Here is a 19093-nt window from a genome sequence, read left to right on the forward strand (position 1 = left end):
AAAACATCATGTTGGTCACCTTCTTATTTTACCTTGAGCTCTGTATCTGTAATTTCTTTCTCATATTCCATTTTCCGTTGAAAGCATACCGATAGTAGTTGCTCTTGTCAGCATTCTCATATTATATGCATGCAGTTTTTCTTTTGTTTCAGGTATTGCCGGAACAAGTTTATTCAATTCAGTTAGTTTAATGGCCTATAATGTCTTCTACACAAGCATTCCTGTTTTAACTACTGTTCTGGACAAGGATTTATCTGAAAAGACAGTGACACAGAACCCAGAAATTTTACTTTACTGCCAGGCTGGAAGGTAAATTATTCCTCCTTTCATTTGTTGTTGACAGCTTCCACACGTTCTATATGTTCTGTTAGTATATGCATTAAATTATCTGTAATTTTTTAGTATCAAGTTTGTGTTGCCTTCACTAATATGTGCATATTTTATAGGCTTTTGAATCCAAGTACCTTTGCTGGTTGGTTTGGCCGATCGTTATATCATGTGAGTACATCTTTGTTCTCCCATGCTATGCTTCTAGTCTGCAAATGACAGTTGGAACAACAACAACAACAACAACAAAGCCTTTAGTCCCAAACGAGTTAGGGTAGGCTAGAGCTGCAACAACAGCAACAAAGCCTTTAGTCCCAGGTAGGCTAGAGCTGAAACCCATGGGTTCTGGCACATGGATAGCAAGTTTCCACGCATCCCTGTCCATAGCTAGTTCTTTGGTGATACTGATGACTTTACAGTATATGTCCTTGACGACATTAATGTACTTTGTTGGGACTTTGTGTTTCTCGAAGGCCCACCACATGACGTTCTACGGTATCTTATCGCGGGCCTTCTCCATGTCAATGAACACCATATGCAGGTCCTCCTTTTGCTCCTTGTATCTTTTCGTAAGTTGTCGGACCAAGAAAATGGCTTCCATGGTCGACCTCCCAGGCATGAAACCAAACTGATTTTTGGTCACGCTTGTCATTCTTCCTGAGCGTTGCTCGATGACTCACTCTCTCATAGCTTGATTGTATGGCTCATCAACTTAATTCCACAATAATTAGTACAACTTTGAATGTTCCCTTATTCTTAAATATTGGTATTAATATACTCCATCTCCATTCTTTTGGCATCTTGTTTGCCGGAAAAATGAGGTTGAAAGGAGTCATTGGTATTAATATACTCCATCTCCATCTCCATTCTTTTGGCATATTGGTATAAATATTGGTATTTATTAGCCATACTATCGTTATGTCTTCGAGGCCTCTCCACACCTCAATGGGGATACAATTAGGGCTCATCCCTTGCCTCCTCTCATCCTTTTTAAAGCCTCCTTGACCTCATACTTCTGGATTCGCCGCACAAAACGCCTGTTGGCATCATCAAAGGAGTCGTCCAGTTCAATGGTAAAGCTCTCATTCTCCCCATCGAACTGTTAGAGTTATAATATAAGTCATGTACCCTTTTGTATTTATCCCAACATATAAGGGGTTTCCTGCATATAGTCCACCACCTGTACATGTATATATACTGGCCTATGGCCTCATGGGAATACAAGTTGCATATTCCTAACATGGTTAGAGCTAGGTTAACTTTTGCACGTCGCAACTCGTGTTGTTGATCCGCTCCGTGCAGCCGCTCTCCTCCATGGCTGTCGCTCGTCGCCGCCCTTCTGGCCGGCTTCTTCTCTTTCCCGTCACCAGCCAGATCAATCCCGCAGCTGCTTGATCTCGGGCCTCCCCAATCCGGTCGCCCACACCAGAAGTTGCTCGATCCCGTCGAAGCCGCGTCGCCCGGGCCTCCCCGATCTGGTCGCCCGCACCAGAAGCTGCTCGATCCCGTCGAAGCCGCGTCCGCGCACCAGATCGATCCCGTCGTCCTTGCAGCACATCGAAGACGCGACCGCCCCTGCACCGGATCGCCGTCCCGTCTCCCTACTGGATCTCCTCTGGATCTCCTCGTGCCTGTTGCTGCTGGATCTCGTCTCCCTTGCTCGATCTCGGGACTCCCCTGGCGGATCTCCTCGTCTCCCCTGCACCGGATCACCGTCCCTGTCTCGTCTCCCCTGCTGGATCGAGTCTCGCCCTCCAGAGCAATTCTCTCTCCTGTCGACGTGGGTTCAGATCCTGTTGACTGATTTCTTTTCCCAAAAAAAGTGTCTACTGCTTCGGGCTATGTTGTTGTCCCTCGATGTTCCGTGATCTTTGATGGCACTAACTACATCGAGTTCATTGGCTTCATGCGCATTCATATGCGTGGCATTCGTCTCTGGGGAGTTCTTTCTGGCGAGGTCTGTTGTCCGCCACGTCCGGTTCCTCCTGTGGCTCCCACTCCTCTGACTCCACTGGTTCTTTCCGCGCATGCTCCTCAGGCTGCGAAGGATGCGGCTAAGGTTGCTGATGAGGCTGCTATTCGTGCTTATGATGAGAAGGTTTTGACTTATGAGGAGGCTCTTCAGGTGTATCATGGTGCTCTGTCTGCTTACACCCAGTGGCTTGATGATGATGCTCGTGCTGCAGCTGTTCTCACTGCTAGTGTTCTGCCTCAGTTTGCCTCTGAGTTTCTGGGCCTTCCTACTGTCTTTGAGATGTGGACTCGCCTTCGTCAACGCTATGAGCCCTCTGGTGATGCCTTATACCTCTCTAAGGTTCGTCAGGAGCATGCTCTTCAGCAGGGTGACTCTACTGTTGATGACTTCTATGCACAGAGTTCTGCTATCTGGCGCCAGCTTGATTCTCTCCGCAATGCTGGTTGTCGTACTTGCCCCTGTTGCCAGGCTGTCCAGGCCGATTTGGAGTTTCATCCCGTCTACGAGTTCCTGTCTAGGCTCCGTAAGGAGTTTGAGCCTCGCCGTGCTCAGTTGTTTGCTCGTGGCCGTATTTCTCTCATTGAGGCGCTTTCTGAGATTCGTGCTGAGGAGACTCGCTTACGTGGTGCTGGTTTGCTGGAGGTTCCATCGATGCTCGCTGCTCGGGCTCTTTCTACGCCACCTGCTGCACCGACCCCTTCTTGCTCGAGTGCTCCGCCGCTCTTGCCCACTCCTTCTGGAGGCTTAGGTCGCCCCCGTTCACATTGTGGCTACTGCAACAATGATGGTCATATTGAGTCCCACTGCTACACGAAGAAGAAACACTTGCGCAAGGAGCGATCATCTTCTACAACGACTTCGTCATCTACCTCGACAGCGTCAGCCATCGCTTTGACTGAGCAGGATATTCTGAGACTTAAGCGTCTGCTCGCTGCTTCAGGTTCTTCCTCGACGGGTACTGCTGGTTCTGTGATTGAGGCTTCCCTCACTGAGCAACCACCTTCTACACAGTCAGGTACATCGCCATGGGTTCTGGACTCTGGAGCTTCCTTTCATATGACTTCTAATTCTTTCACTCTGTCCTCTCTTCGATTGCTTGATTCTCCTATTCATGTCCTCACCGCTGATGGTACTCCCCTTCCTGTCATTAGTAGAGGCACTCTTACCACTCCTTATTCTGTTCCTGATGTTGCTCATGTTCCTCGACTTACCATGAATCTGTTTTCCGCTGGTCAACTTGCTGATTCTGGTTGTCGTGTCATCCTTGACCTTGACTCTTGTTCTGTCCAGGACCGTCGCACGCACACTCTGGTTGGGGCTGGTCCTCGCCGCCGTGATTCCGAGGGTCTTTGGGAGTTGGACTGGCTTCATGTTCCTTCCACTGCCCACTCTATCGCCAGTTCTTCCGCTTTGGTCGCCTCGGCTACTGGTTCCTTCGAGCAGTGGCATCATCGACTTGGTCATATGTGTGGTTCTCGTTTGTCGTCGTTAGTTCGTCGAGGTCTTCTGGGGTCTGTCTCAGGAGATGCCTCTTTAGGGTGTCAGGGTTGTCGTCTTGGCAACCAGATTCAGTTACCATATCCACATAGTGAGTCAGTGTCTAAGCGTCCTTTTGATTTAGTTCATTCATGTATGGGGTCCGGCTCCCTTCACTTCGAAAGGGGGTCATAAATACTATGTTATTTTCATAGATGTCTTCTCTCGTTACACATGGCTTTATTTCATGACTTCTCGTAGTGAGGTGTTGTCCATTTATAAGCGTTTTGCTGCCATGGTTCATACTCAGTTCTCTTCTCCCATTCGTGTGTTCCGTGTTGACTCCGCTGGTGAGTATATCTCTAAGATGTTGCGTGGTGTTCTTGCTGAGCAAGGGACTCTCTCTCAATGCTCTTGTCCTGGTGCTCACGCTCAGAATGGCGTGGCTGAGCGCAAGCATCGTCATCTTCTTGAGACGGCTCGTGCATTGATGATTGCTGCCTCTCTCCCACCTCATTTTTGGGCTGAGGCCGTCTCCACCTCCACCTATCTCATCAATTTCCAGCCTTCCGCTGCTCTACAGGGTGGTGCTCCTTTCGAGCGTCTTTTTGATCGTTCTCCCGATTATTCGATGCTTCGCTTGTTTGGTTGTGTTTGCTATGTTCTTCTTGCACCCCGCGAACGCACCAAACTGACCGCTCAGTCTGTTGAGTGTGTCTTCTTAGGCTATAGTGATGAGCATAAGGGCTATCGTTGTTGGGATCCTATCGGTCGTCGGATGCGTATCTCTCGGGATGTGACTTTCGATGAGTCTCGTACCTTCTACCCACGCCCATCTTCCTCGACTTTTTCAGTGGAGGATATCTCTTTCCTCACTTTTCCTGAGACACCTATCACACCCGTCGAGCCTTTGCCTATTCGTTTCGCTCCCTCTGCTTCTCCATCTCCAGTCGATTTGTCGCCACCATCTTCCACGGTCTCCTCGTCTAGCATGTCACCGGATTCTACACCTTCATCTCCGGTGACTTCTTCGTCGCCACTCCCCGATTCTACCTTGGCGATTCCTCCTTCCATTGTTCCATCTTTTCCTCAGTGTTACACTCGTCGTGCACGTTCTATGGATGCCTCTGTGGATGTGTCGGCATCCTCGTCTCAGCCTACTTATGGCTTGCGTTCTCGTCCTCGTCCGTCTGTTGATCGCTTTGGATTTTCCACCGCTGGTGCTGCTGATCTTGAGCTGACTACTTATCATCAGGCTGTTGTTCATCCTGAATGGCAGTTTGCGATGGCAGAGGAGATTGCTGCTCTTGAACGCACTGGTACGTGGGATCTTGTTTCCCTTCCTCCCGTAGTCCGTCCCATCACTTGTAAGTGGGTCTACATGGTTAAGACTCGCTCCGATGGTTCTCTTGAGCGTCACAAAGCTTGTCTTATGGCTCGTGGTTTTCAGCAGGAGCATGGTCGTGATTATGACGAGACTTTTGCTCCCGTGGCTCATATGACCACTGTTCGTACACTTCTTGCCGTGGCCTCTACACGCCATTGGTCTATCTCTCAGCTTGATGTTAAGAATGCTTTTCTTAATGGTGAGCTGCGTGAGGAGGTGTACATGCAGCCACCACCTGGGTATTCTGTTCCTGATGGCATGGTATGTCGTATTCGTCGCTCTCTCTATGGCCTTAAGCAAGCCCCCCGCGCCTGGTTTGAGCGTTTTGCCTCTGTGGTGACTGCCGCTGGTTTTTCATCCAGTGTTCATGATCCAGCATTGTTTATTCACCTTTCTCCTCGTGGTCGGACCCTTCTTCTTCTCTATGTTGATGACATGGTCATCAGTGGGGATGACCCCGAGTATATTGCCTTTGTTAAGGCCCGTCTTAGTGAGCAGTTCCTTATGTCTGATCTTGGACCTCTTCGCTACTTTCTTGGGATTGAAGTTTCTTCTACCTCTGATGGCTTCTTTATATCCCAGGAAAAGTATATCCAGGATCTTCTTGCTCGTGCTGCTCTTACTGATGAGCGCATTGTTGAGACTCCTATGGAGCTCAATGTTCACGTCTGTGCTACTGATGGTGATCCCCTGCCTGACCCGATGCGTTACCGTCATCTTGTTGGCAGTCTTGTTTACCTAGCTGTCACTCGTCCGGATATCTCTTATCCGGTTCATATTCCGAGTCAGTTCATCTCTGCTCCCACATCGGTTCACTATAGTCATCTCCTCTGTGTTCTCCGATATCTTCGGGGCACGATCTCTCACCGTCTATTCTTTCCTCGCTCCAGTTCCTTACAGCTTCAGGCCTATTCGGATGCTACGTGGGCTAGTGATCCTTCAGATCGCCGTTCACTTTCTGCTTACTGTGTTTTTCTTGGTGGTTCTCTCATTGCCTGGAAGATGAAGAAACAAACTGCAGTTTCCTGTTTGAGTGCAGAGGCTGAGTTGCGAGCGATGGCTCTTTTGACGGCAGAGGTGACTTGGTTACGGTGGTTACTTCAGGATTTTGGTGTTTCTGTCACTACACCGACTCTGCTCTTATCTGACAGTACATGTGCTATTAGCATTGCGCGCGACCCTGTGAAGCATGAGCTCACCAAGCATATTGGCGTTGATGCTTTCTATGTGCGCGTTGTTGTGCAGGATCAGGTTATTGCTCTTCAGTATGTGCCTTCCGAGTTACAGTTGGCGGATTTCCTGACGAAGGCCCAGACTAGAGCACAACATGGCTTTTATCACTTCAAACTCAGTGTTGTTCATCCACCATGAGTTTGAGGGGGGGTGTTAGAGTTATAATATAAGTCATGTACCCTTTTGTATTTATCTCAACATATAAGGGGTTTCCTGCATATAGTCCACCACCTGTACATGTATATATACTGGCCTATGGCCTCATGGGAATACAAGTTGCATATTCCTAACACGAACAACTTGTCCAAGTACTTCCATCATCTATGTTTAATCTCCTCGTCCTTCACCAGGAGCTGATCTGCTCCGTCCTTGATGCATTTGACTTGGTCGACATCCCTCGTCTTCCTTCCTCGGATCTTGGCCATCTTATAGATGTCCCTTTCGCCTTTCTCCAATGTGGCCTACTTGCAGGGCATACGCACTGATAACATTGAGAACTAAGTCCCCAACTACCAGCTTGACCAGCCACTCCATACTTGAGGCTCTTGTTGATCAAGATTTCTACTCCATTTCTGTTTGCAGTCGTCCCCGTGTACCACAGCTTGAACGTGGTATCCTCCACCTCCTTCACCTTCTATCCCCTCCATTTTGTCTCCATTTGGTTTCTTGGACGCTAAGGATATCAACACATCTCCTCATCGTTGTATCGACCAGCTCGTGAAGCTTACCTGTCACGGCCCTACGTTCAAACTACCTAAGCAGATCCTCCTAGGCCCGGCTAGCTTCCTTTATCCTTCGCACTCAACGAGTCTACTCCTGGGCGTCGATGTAGCGCGCCACTAAGGATGCAACGACCCTGTCCTTGCTCACTTGCCACCGTCTTCAAATACGGCGTGCCACCTGGGTGGTGACGGCCCGGCCCTTGCCCATTTGACACCACACCCGGGTTCTGATATGGCGCACCGCTGAGAGGGTTATGCCCCAACGATGATAGTTTTTTTTCGAGAAAACGCAAAAAACCTTTGCGTTTCATTGCATTGAAAAGAGGGGGGGGGGGGGTTACATCCTCCTAAGAGACTAGTACATCAGCCTTACAAGGCGATCAGTGGACGTCCCAGGAGATGATAGTTGCAAAACATATGAAAGAAATTTCATGCATTTCACTAGAATGTGTAATGCCCATGCACAGATGAGAGCTTCTTCTTTTCTTGGTTGAGAGCTTCTTTTCTTGGTTGATTTCAGGCAATTGTTGTTTTCTTAATCACCATTCATGCTTATGCCAATGAAAAGAGTGAGATGGAGGAGTTGTCAATGGTTGCTCTCTCAGGAAGTATTTGGTTGCAGGCGTTTGTCGTGACACTGGAGATGAGGTGAGAAAGCAAAACTTTTGAATCATAATGCTTATAACAACGTCTGCATTGTACACTATACTTGTCTGATGTGTCTTTCCATTTTGCAGTTCTTTCACTTTTCTGCAGTTTCTGGCAATATGGGGAAACTTTGCTGCTTTCTACGTCATAAATCTCTGTATCAGCACCATACCAACTGCTGGGATGTACACTATCATGTTCCGCCTTTGTAGACAGCCGTCATACTGGATAACAATGCTGGTAAGCATTACTATCTTATACTTTTGCTTGGTTTATTATTGCACACACGATCCTCATGACAATGTGATATCAATGTTTCAGCTAATCAGTGGAGTTGGCATGGGTCCTGTACTAGCTCTGAAATATTTCAGATACACATACAGTCCGAGTGCGATTAACATTCTTCAGAAGGCCGAGCGATCTCGTGGGCCTATGTACACCCTGGTAAATCTGGAATCTCAACTCAGATTAGAGAAAGACAATTCAACCAACTCCATTTTGACCACACCAGTCAAGAATAAGAGTTCAGTTTATGAGCCCCTACTGTCTGATTCTCCTATGGCATCCAGGAGATCACTGGCATCGTCATCATTTGACATCTTTCAGCCAGCTCAGTCAAGGGTTCCTGCTGCTTATCCCAGAAATATTAAAACCAGTTAGCCTTTGGTTGTCATTGTAGCACAGGTCATATTTATCGACAAAGAAAAATGGAATGACAAATAATAGAGGTCAGTTGAATTAGATGTGTTGTATAGTCAGTAGAAGAAAAAAAAAGATGTGTTGTATAGCGCCGTGTTAAGGACTTGCTATATATTGCCCAGAATATAAATGTGAAACTGATTAAATCTACTTGCATTTGACTAAAAAAAAGACTGCTTGCAAAGATACTAATATGGCTTTATATCTACTAATTTTCTCCTCAATAAACTTGGTTAAAGATAGAGAAGTTTAACTTCTCAAAAAACTAATGCACCTTATATTTTGTACTTCGAAATGGAGGGAGTAATAATTTGTTGGGAAAAGAAAATTATCTAAGTTGCATCATTCATTATCTTTTTAAGTTTTTTGTTTGAGTGGATGCAAACAATATAAAAGGGTCACACTTGTGCATGTCAACAAAAGCCTGAAGATAAAATGACCGGTTATGATATGTGCACTTCAAGAACTTGGGGAAACAAAGTGTCATATATGCATGGAATAAATAAATACTTCCTCGGTCCCAAAAAAGTGTCGTGTTTTAGTTCAAATTGGTTCTGTCCATTTCGTGGACTATGCAAACAAATTCTTGAGGTTGCAAATTTGAGATGTCTTGGAATAGTTTTGTGGGCTCGCTCAAACTAATAAAACAATAAAAGACATGCATCGTGTCGGATGGATCAACTTGCCACGATGACGCGCAGCGTCTGTTAGCAGTTTATTATGTGTATAGATGGTGTTAGAGAAGGTGCACGGCCGTCCTAACCATGACAGGTTCACGGTTTAGGCGAAGCTGGCGTCGAGATCGTCGGTCGTTCCCTCTGTCGTTATTCCTCATGGCACAGGCACCTCACCACCGGCGGCGTTAACTCTGCTTCGTTGCCTCCTGGGGATTTGGTCATTTTGAGTGCACTAGTTTAATGTGATTATTTATTTCAAGTGCTCCCATGGGCCATGGACATAGAGCGGACCACTGGAAGAAAAAAAAAAGGCAAAACAAAAAATGCCTGAGCATCGATCGTAGGTAGGCTGTTGGTGGATCGACCCCATGCAGGGATTAAAGGCCTTGTCTGGTCGTGGCCGGCTTTAATCTCGGAGTCGGAGGTAGGAGTACACTACACGGCCGGCAATGAATACCAACATGACTAATGATGCAGATCAACTGTTATGGGATCCGGCTCCACTGTTATGGGATCACCGATTTTTTTGGAGGCCATCATCAGCATTCAGTCATGGCGTTAATGGTGCCAGCAAGCACAGCATGGGTCGTCTCTCCTCCTTGAATTCTTTTGGGAGTACTATGAACCCGGGCACAGCATGGATATTTTGGGAATCAAAGGAAAAATACTTCTTCCATTTCTATTTATTTTTTAATATTTTATTAAGTGACTACATACAAAGTAAAATAAATGAATATATGTATTTTAAAATATCTATATATATATATATATACGTATGTAATCTTTTAATGAAATTTTTAAAAAGATTTGTATTTAGAAACGGAGGAAGTATAATCGAGGACAACAATTTGGCCAAAATGATAGTATTAGTATAGTACCAAGCTGTTTATAATTAAAGACGGAACATGCGTCGTCCATCTGTCACCCGCCACAGCCTCACGCTTGAATGCCATCCCGTTCGTGGCATGTTTCGTTAGGCCTGGCATATGACGTACTCCACTACCGGCGTTATCGGTTATCATGTGCCGTGTACGTGTACAATACAATGATGCCCTCCCATGCTCGCGGTCCTTCTTATGAAATCGGGGCCCGTCGCCATCCCGATGCCATTGTTTCGCAAACTTGATCAGTGTCTGCAAATGATTAAGGTGGATTTAGCGCCTTCACAGACTACTACCCTCAGGACATGACATCCCCCCAACAAATACTACTCCAAGGACGACATACATGCATGTTTGAAGCTTGGAATTATACGAGTTTCATACTGCACCATATTCACTTCACACAAAAATCTAAATTTTCTGAGCATGCGATGGCCCTGTACAATGATAGGGGTGCTGAAAGCAACACAAGCCGATCGGTGTAGGGCTGTCAGTAGGCGTCGCTAGGCCAGTTGCTCATGGTCACAGCGGCACCCAGCACAATTAACAGATTCGTCCGTGTACGCTAAACACAAGTTGAAAAACGTTGCCAACTCGCAAGATTACTTAGCAAGGAAGTCTCAACCCACAAACAAATATCAACCTAGTACGTACGTACATGCACGAGAGGAGACGTTTTTCGCGAGAGCCAAATGTGAGGCAGCAGGCATATTAATGTGATGACAGTCACCTGGCTGACATGCCCTGCTGCCTATCCATCACCTAATTAAGTCCAAACCAACCTCTGGCAGGCAACCTACGCCCCGTCCTTGTCCAACCCATAGGAGTACCTTTTTCCTCTCCAAACAGCCATAGTTGTTGGCAGTCCAAGGGGAACAACTCGAACAACAACACCGTCGGTCCATTGCACGCCGGTGGATCAAGGACGCGTTTGGTAGGATGCATTAGATCGGGTCAGGTCCGTTAAAAAGAGTTTGGGTCGTTTGGTTATCCGCATCGACTGATTGGCCTGATTAAAGCATCTTTAGGCATACAACTTCTCCTCCTGTGGCGTTTTCATAGACGGCAGGGGAGGAAACCTTAGTCGTCGCCGGACCGCGACCCTCCTCCCCCTTCCCTCCCCCTCGTCGCCGCCAGGGCATGCTGGCGGGCAAAGCTCACCCGACGTGGGCGGCAACGACGCACTCTTTCCTTTTCGTGAGGCGGGATAGTCATGGGGCGATCAACACTGCAGTGTTGTGTGGGGGCGTGATGACGTCGGGTTGCCACGGTGACGGGCGTGAAGGGCTGCACAAGAAGGACTAGGTGTTGGTGATGGTTGCAGTGTGCGACGGCCGACCTGCAGGATCTGGACAATGCGGGGGTCGGTGGCACCTCGGCTTGGCGGAGTCGGACGGGATCCCCTTGGGGCTACTTGCCGGCTTGGTTCTATCGCCCGTGCTCGGCGTTGGATCGGCATCGAGGTAGATCGGGGAGGCATCACCGGGGTGCTCGTGATGTGCCGTTGGTGGCAGTGCATGGCTTGGCGTCGGGCACGACTATTGATGGTGCTGGAGTTTGATGGCCCTTCTCTGCATGGAGGCGGGCCTTGGCGATGGTGGTCATCTTCCTCGTCGGAGGTGGTCGGCCTGAGGCTGGGTGGTCAGATCTCCAGATCCATCAAGCAGTCCCGAGTGCTAGTCGGGGAGACATCGGCGGGCAATGGCGGCGTCCTGCGTCGTTACCTTCATGAACGTATCATCGAATAACTACTGTCGATCCACTCGTGCTCCTCCGGGGGAAACCCTAGGATCTGGTCTTCCAGATCGGACGATGACGGCACTGCAATGTCGTTTCTCTCTTGGGAGCATCATTTGTGGAGTGATGCTGAAAGACAGAGGCAAGAGGTGGAGCAGCTTCGTCTTGCACGGAGCTTCGGTGAAGATGTCAAGTCATGCGTGTCCGGCAGGTGCTACGCTGTGTCATGCTTGTTCGTTAGGTGCTACGCACGACACATCTTCCAAAGGTTTCAAGCTGTGTCGACTGATGGTACTCGGCGGCATGGTGCTGTGGTGTATTGCCGGCGATCGCGACGTGCTCAGTAGTTTGTGCGTAGGGAGGTGGTGTCGTTGGGCGTCATGGCGGCGTCGACGGATGGCCAGACTGGCACGGAGGATGCAGATCTCTTTCCTCAAGATGGGTCAGCGGTTCGATGATGATGGCGGCTTCTAAAATGTGTGCATGTGATATACGCTTTAGGTTGATGCATCAACTGTAGGTTCCGATACGTTTTGTGAATGGATCGGCAACGACACCGGTTTTAGATATTGGGAGTGAGAGCACTCCACATTATCATGTTTTGGAGGTGTGAGTGGTGGCTTCACATGGTTTGATGTATGTTCTTGCGAGATCTTTGTTGAATAATTAATAAACATGAACGTACACATTGATTGATGTACAGGCCGGGGGTCTTAACCTCCTCCAAAAAAGCATCTTTAGGCATGCATCCACGGGAACGCTCAAATCGATCCTTTTTGTGGAACCAGGCCCGAGCGGTGCAACCCTAGGCACATGGATGTGGGCAGTTGCACGTGTGGATGCAGTCTCGACAAGTCGTGGTGTTTTCCGAAGCGCCGTCATAATTACCCTCAGTTCCCTTCCTCATCGCTCTCTCCCCTCTTCTCTACTCACACCGGCGACGGCGACTGCCAGAGCTACACCACCAGGATCTACGACGACGGCGACCACCACAACGACTTCAGACCTTCACCGGAGCGCATCAGCAATGGCGGTACGTTCTTTGACCTCTCTAAAGTAACTCCGTTGACTCAGGCTAGATTTAATTGGAGCACACGATAGGAGAGTGAGGGAGGGGATTGAACATATCGAGGGTGGGGGATTGATCACATCTTGAGTTCATGCCTAATCGGTCCATTACATCGGGGATAGAGATTGGGGAACAACCTACTTGTCTAGCCGCGGCGACCCTGGAGTCGCATTGAGCGGCGATGGGGCGTAGGCTTATTTTATTCTTTGTGACCGTCTTCTTTCTCTTCGTCTTTTTCACACTGTCTTCTTCCTCATCGTCATGGTCAGGAACGATGGGTTTTGCACGGTCGCTTGCCGCCGGCGTCGTGGCCACCATCCGCACCTCATCGTCTTCCTCCGCCGGATCCACCACAGTTCATGTCGTCTAGTACACCGCAACATGGTCGTCATTGGGACGCTTGTACTTCCTATACTTGGCTTAGTTGGCCCCGTGACGAGCGTCGCCTGATTCATGGCCCAACGAAGGACGTCGACACACAAAGCGCATTTCGCTGGGTCAGGAATCAACGTCTTCAACTCCTTCGTTGTCGCCTTCTTCATCATAGTGTCGGCCTCCTTGTGCACTTCAACCATGCTCGTGAAGTTCGAGCACACTTCCATTGTTTCCTTAAACTTCCTGCAGTCATTGAGCAAGCACCCGATGAAGAATGCCCTTCATCACATGCCCTATGGGAAAGGGTTGGGGTTAGAGTTCATGGTGAGGGAGAGGTGGTGAAACAAAAAGGTTGAAGAAGAGAGGGGGTGAAAATGAGAGAGGAGGTGAAAATGAGAGAGGATTCGATTGCGGTGTTGGGTAAGAGCGTCTCTAGCAGATCCCGTAAAAGGGCCGAACCTGTATAATTCCGACGAGTATACGGGTTCGACCCTTTTTCTTGCCAGAATACACAATATATCGCGGATTCGGCCCATAATTGTTTTACCGTGGCCCGCAGAAAGACCCCTTCCACCGCTATTTATGCGGTTTCACCGCTTGGATACGGGTCAAATCCTATCCGCCTCCGCCGCCGCTCCGCCGTGATTCCTCTCCCACTTCGTTCGAATTTGTCGCCGTCGCCGAGCCTAAAAAAACCCTAGCGCCCCGTACCGGCCCCATGGACGGCCACGGAAATGGTGGCGATGACGCGGAGCACCGCCGCCGCCGCATCTCCGACGCTGCATGCAAGCGGGGGGCATGGAGGTGGCTCAACTACGGTAGCCAGCTGCCCTCGGCTTTCAAATGCCGCGAGCTCGACGAGTACGAGCGCGAGCTCGCGGTCCAACGCCGCGCCTCCTCTGGCTCCTCTACTGCTTTGAGGTCGTCCGCAGTCGCTCGAGCTCGTGGCGGATCACTCCGGTCAAGAGAGAGCCGGAGAAGCTGAGGCCGCTCGCCGTCAAGATCGAGGCCAATGCTGACCCGCCGCATCGAGGCGTCATCGGCCCCGAAGACTACCTCCTCCCGGGGCAGGAGGACCACCTTGTGCGCGCCATCATGGAGTGCTGGGTGAGGGAGGCGTAGGAGACCGAGACGCGCATCCGCCACGAGCTCGAGGATTGAGGAGATCTCCCTCGAGCAGGGCTTCGCGGCGTCGCAGGCGCACGCGTCCATGGAGGCCGACCCGCGCGTCATGAAGGCCGAGCAGGCCAAGGTCTGGATCGACCTCGACTCCGACGAGGATTGAGATCCTCTAGCTCCTTCGTCGCGTCATCGCTACCATACCCATCGCTTTTGGTAGCCTAGGCTCGGGTACGCTGCACGGCCCGCAGATCCCCCCTCCTACGTAGTAGTGTGATGTAGTTGGATGAGGAACTATATATCTATGTTGTCTATGATGATCAACTATGTATGATGAATGTCTTTGCTTGCAAGTTTCTCCCATGAATGTTTTTTTTCCAAAATTTACAGTTTCATATATGGGGACTGATGTGCAGCGCACGAATTCGCCCACAAATCTGCTCAGCAGTGAGGTGTAAACGCATTTTGTGGCTCGATATTATACGGGGTCTGTTAGAGATGCTCTAAGAAGTGTGGGTAAATATATGAGAGTTAGGCCGGTAGGAATGAATGTTGACCTTTGAATTGCGTGTTGTCGATAATGCAGATGGGCAAGGGCAAGGAGGTGGTGCCACCATTGAAGAAGGGCAAGGAGGTGGTGACGCCATTGGTGGACGCCCTGGTGCAGGATCCCCTAACGCCAAGCGAAGGAACTACGTGCACTACCATGAGGAGGCAGGACCAACCCGCTTCTGCAAGGTGATCTTTCCTCGAAAGCTATAGGCTCTATCTTTGCCTCTGGACTTCATGAACCACTTCTCCGTCGTGCCTACAGAGTTCAGTCTGAAGACGAACACCGGCTTCGTTGCCGTTCACCAGGTCAGAATCGGGTACATGCTGACTTTCAAGTTGCTCACCCGAACACCATGAAGGTGTTTGTCTTTAACGACGACGACGTGGAGGTGGTCATCAAGTGCAAGAAGCACAGCGAGGCCTTTGCCGTGACCGCGTAAATGACCTCTCGTTTTAGTTCCGTGTTGCGAGTTGTTCGTTTAAGACTATTATGTACTACGATATCGCTTAAAATTTATTGTACTATGTTCAACTTTTGTGCGTGGTTAAACTTTAATGTGTGCTTAAGTTTGTTCCGATTGCTTTATTTTTATGCATCTGGTAACCTCATCATATAGAGGAGGAGGTTACCACACTATGGTTCTGGATGTAACCAAATAATCGGACCTGTGTTTCGTCTCAAACCAAACCACAACCAAATACATGCCTTCCTTTTCGGCACATGCAGTCTAGAGTGAATTCAAGGAACCAATCAATATGAAGATATTGATTTTTTATCTGTATATGCTTAATCAGACTCAACTGAAACAAATATGTGAAGTACCAAAAACCATGCAGGTAACGTTCCAGCTGGGCTCGATCTTTCTGGGCAGATTCTAGTCTAGGATCAAAACCCCATCGCGCCGTTCCATGTCAACGTGCAAGCAGCGCTAACCGTCGATGGATGGATATCATGGATGCATCTGCGTAACCACACAATGGTGAAAGGTTTCCTCTCAGATGCGACGGACGAACGCGACACTACTGCTCACTATACTCTCGAGTGAAAGTGGTTTGGCTGACGGACCACACCACGTTCTGGCGTTGCCGCGGCGAGGTTAAACCAAACCAGTACGTACTCCGTCGCATACAATAGAGAATAGACTTAGTCAAGAAGCATACGCTTGGCAGGGACGACATTATGGCCACCCCTAACCGCCACCTTCCCCACCACCGTGAGAGCCATCAATGCCGTCCTCGCCCCGCCTTAAATCCCTCCTCCTACCTCCCCTCCATCCATCACACCGCCCGCACATTGCCTGCTTACTGGCTCCCCGCCATTGCTGACCAAAATCACAACCACCACCACGCATCCTCGCCCGCGGCCCGCGACTATATATATACCCCCCGCGCGCGCTGACGCAGTGGCAGATCGCACAGGCGGCGCGCGGCCTAGCTAGCTGTATTGCACTGTCCACCACCACCAGGCACCATTATCAAATACCTCCGGCGAGAGTTTCAGCGATATTTCTGGAGAGCTTGGCGCGGAAGGAGGAGCGGCGGCATGGTGTTCTTCTGCTTCCTGGTGGACCAGCGGCGGAAGGTGCGGAGCAGCAAGCCGGCGGCGGGCATCTGCTCGCGGTGCGGCGGCTGCGCCAGCGTGGCGGACATGGAGACGGCCACCCGGCTCTGCTACCTCCTCACCGTGCACCGCGTCACCTGGCGCGCCATCATCTGCACCTTCTGCGGCGCCATGCTCAAGTCCTACCGCCACTACCGGCTCTACTAGACCCGCGGTCGTTGACGCTGATTGATCTGCGCGCGCGACGGCCGTCTCCACCCGCGTCCCGTTTGCCGACGGCGGTGGAGCATGCATGTATGTGCCAGCTAGTTTTGTTTGCTCCATCTGCTTATTAATTTGTGTTTTTAGCCGTGCTCTCTAGCTAGCTTGGCCTTGGAGATTGTTGCACTGGATTCTTGTGGTCTTATGTACATATAGTATTATGCAAGGTGGCAAGTCTTGATTAGTACTCCGAGATAAGGTTGCATTGCCCTCTCTTCTCGATTAGTATCTCCGTCAGGAACAATAGGAATTGTTAGCACGATCTCATGCAAGAGAGAAGAGGGAAGCATTAGGATCTCTATTTGTTATCCATCACTAATTAGTTCCTCTTGTAATAGCATGGCTGTTCATACATTTCCCCTCTCCTCTCCACGGCATTAACCGTGTGATTCCTCACAATATTCATCTTTTCTTCTTGTTGGGAAAATCACACCTTTCATCTGACAAGGCCCTACTATCTACTACTGCTATGAGATATTTTTTCCAAATAAACAAGGACGGGGTATATTCGTGTTGCGTTGTCGTCAAATTTGTTCCGTCAATTCCTGCGAAAGATAAATTATTCTGTCAAAAAATTTGCCTGCTGGAGGGGAAAGCAACAGCATTTGGCAAATTGAAACCTCATGCCAGGCCGACCACCAGCAGATGGGCATTAACTGCATGTGCATCATGGCATACGAGGACATATGGCACATGGATGTGGACAGCCCATACCAAACTGCTGCGCTCGTGTAAATTTCGGTGGCCCACGATGTACAATGTCTGCGCCAGCTAGCGGGTCTCTGTTAAGAGCATCTCTCGCACACCTCCACAAAAGCATTTTACAGTTAGACAAAATGAAGTTTTACGGGATGGAATGTTGCGCTGCAAAACAGACCCCACATAATCAAACTGTATAATTTAAAAAAAATCACGGACGAAATTAAAACCACATTCATTACATAGTAGACGATCGTACAAAATACATTCAGAGTGCATCACTTACTAGAAGGGGGTAAAGGTAAGCTAACCTACCGGAGCTACTAGCTATCCTACCACACTATGCAAAATTGAGCTCATCGGAGTCGAGCTCGTGTGGTAGTAGATGCGGAGTGCGCTCACTATTCGTCCTCGTCGAAGGAGAGCTTGACGTAGATGCGCTCCTGCGCAGTCGCTTCGCGGCACCACTCCTCCACCTTGTGGCAGAAGGCGAGGGCCGACGCGAGACCCTGCTCGTAGAGCACGGTGTCAATCTCTCTCTTCCTTCTGGCGGCGCTGCTGGTCCTCTTCCGCCTCCCGCGCACTCCGTGGGAGCAGCGCGGGCAAAAGGCTACCCGCCTCCACTGGGAGGGGGGAGGGGGGGGGGATCCTCCGGTCCGATGATGCCCTCGACACGTCACTCCGGCACCGCCTCGGCCTTCGGCTCCATCTTCACCGGAGGGAGGGGGAGCGCGAGCTCAATGCCTCGGAGGAGCTGTCGGAGAAGAGGCGGCCGCGCGCGCGGTTGTACTCCTCTATCTCGCGATGGAGGAGTGACAACGGCGGCGTCATGCCCCATTGCATGTACCGGCGGGCGGCGCGCTTCCGGGCGGCGTCGGATCTGACGCGACGAGCCCTCTCGGGGTCGTCGTTCCTACGGCCGTCGGAGTTGGCCATCAAGGGCGATGGAATGGAGTGGCTACGCGGCGGAATGGAGGCGCGTGGCGGCGGATCTGAGGCGCCGACAATAAGGTGGGGGACTTTCGCGACGGCAGAGGGATAGAGTTTCGACCCGCATCCAGCGGCCGAACCCACATATATAGCGGTCGAGCGGTCACGTTTACAGGCCACCGCCAAAATTTTACGGGTCGGGCCGCGTTTATAGTACCTGATATGGCACAAAAAACAACCCAAACCCGTATAGTCGCCGGAATTTTACAGTTTCGACGATTATACGGGGTCTCCTAGCGATGCTCTAAAGAAAGTACAATAATTTACAACTGTCGCCAGAGCCCAGATGCCTTTTTTGTAACAAGAAAAGTCACCAAGAGGTGCCAACTTCATTCTAATCATTGGCAAAGTACATCAAGCACTAGTAGAAAAAGGGTCTTTCGGCCGAGGGCCGAAAGACCATTAGTCCCGGTTCAAATCAAAACCGGAACCAATGCCAGGCATTGGTCCAGGTTCGGTTCACCTCATTAGTCCTGGTTCAGGAAAAAAGCCGGGACTAAAGATCCACCGACTGCCACGTGGCGTGCCGCAGATCATTAGTCCTAGTTTGTGGCATAAACCGGGACTAAAGGGTAGGCTATTAGTCCCGGTTTTAGACAAAAACCGGGACTAAAGTTCTGCCTATATATACCGTCGCCCCTGCCCACAGTCTCCTCTGTTTTTTGGCTGAAGTGTGCCCCTGCCATATGCCACCCTTGTCACTCT

At 49.8% G+C, this 19093-nt stretch overlaps 2 protein-coding genes across 3 annotated transcripts in view; both read left to right on the forward strand.

Moving 5' to 3' along the window:
* Nucleotides 1-8617, forward strand: part of LOC123425685 (phospholipid-transporting ATPase 2-like) — a 41750-nt gene extending 33133 nt beyond the window's left edge. For both annotated transcript variants that reach the window (XM_045109392.1, XM_045109393.1), the window contains exons 21-25: nucleotides 136-309; nucleotides 447-498; nucleotides 7641-7768; nucleotides 7858-8008; nucleotides 8090-8617. In XM_045109392.1, coding sequence (XP_044965327.1) covers nucleotides 136-309; nucleotides 447-498; nucleotides 7641-7768; nucleotides 7858-8008; nucleotides 8090-8428 — 844 coding nt within the window. In that variant the 3' untranslated portion in view covers nucleotides 8429-8617. The remainder of the gene's footprint in view (nucleotides 1-135; nucleotides 310-446; nucleotides 499-7640; nucleotides 7769-7857; nucleotides 8009-8089) is intronic.
* Nucleotides 8618-16145: 7528 nt separating this feature from the next.
* On the forward strand, nucleotides 16146-17126 carry LOC123429852. Its single transcript, XM_045113827.1, has one exon. The coding sequence runs from the start codon at nucleotides 16421-16423 to the stop codon at nucleotides 16643-16645; it is 225 nt and encodes a 74-aa protein (XP_044969762.1). The 5' UTR covers nucleotides 16146-16420; the 3' UTR covers nucleotides 16646-17126.
* Nucleotides 17127-19093: the final 1967 nt, after the last annotated feature.

This window comes from Hordeum vulgare, chromosome 2H (genome assembly GCF_904849725.1).
Source record: "Hordeum vulgare subsp. vulgare chromosome 2H, MorexV3_pseudomolecules_assembly, whole genome shotgun sequence".
NCBI lineage: Eukaryota > Viridiplantae > Streptophyta > Magnoliopsida > Poales > Poaceae > Hordeum > Hordeum vulgare.

Bases quoted from the DNA above. Each gene is read 5' to 3' on its own strand.
- LOC123429852 (XM_045113827.1), top strand. From the start codon at position 16,421: ATGGTGTTCTTCTGCTTCCTGGTGGACCAGCGGCGGAAGGTGCGGAGC.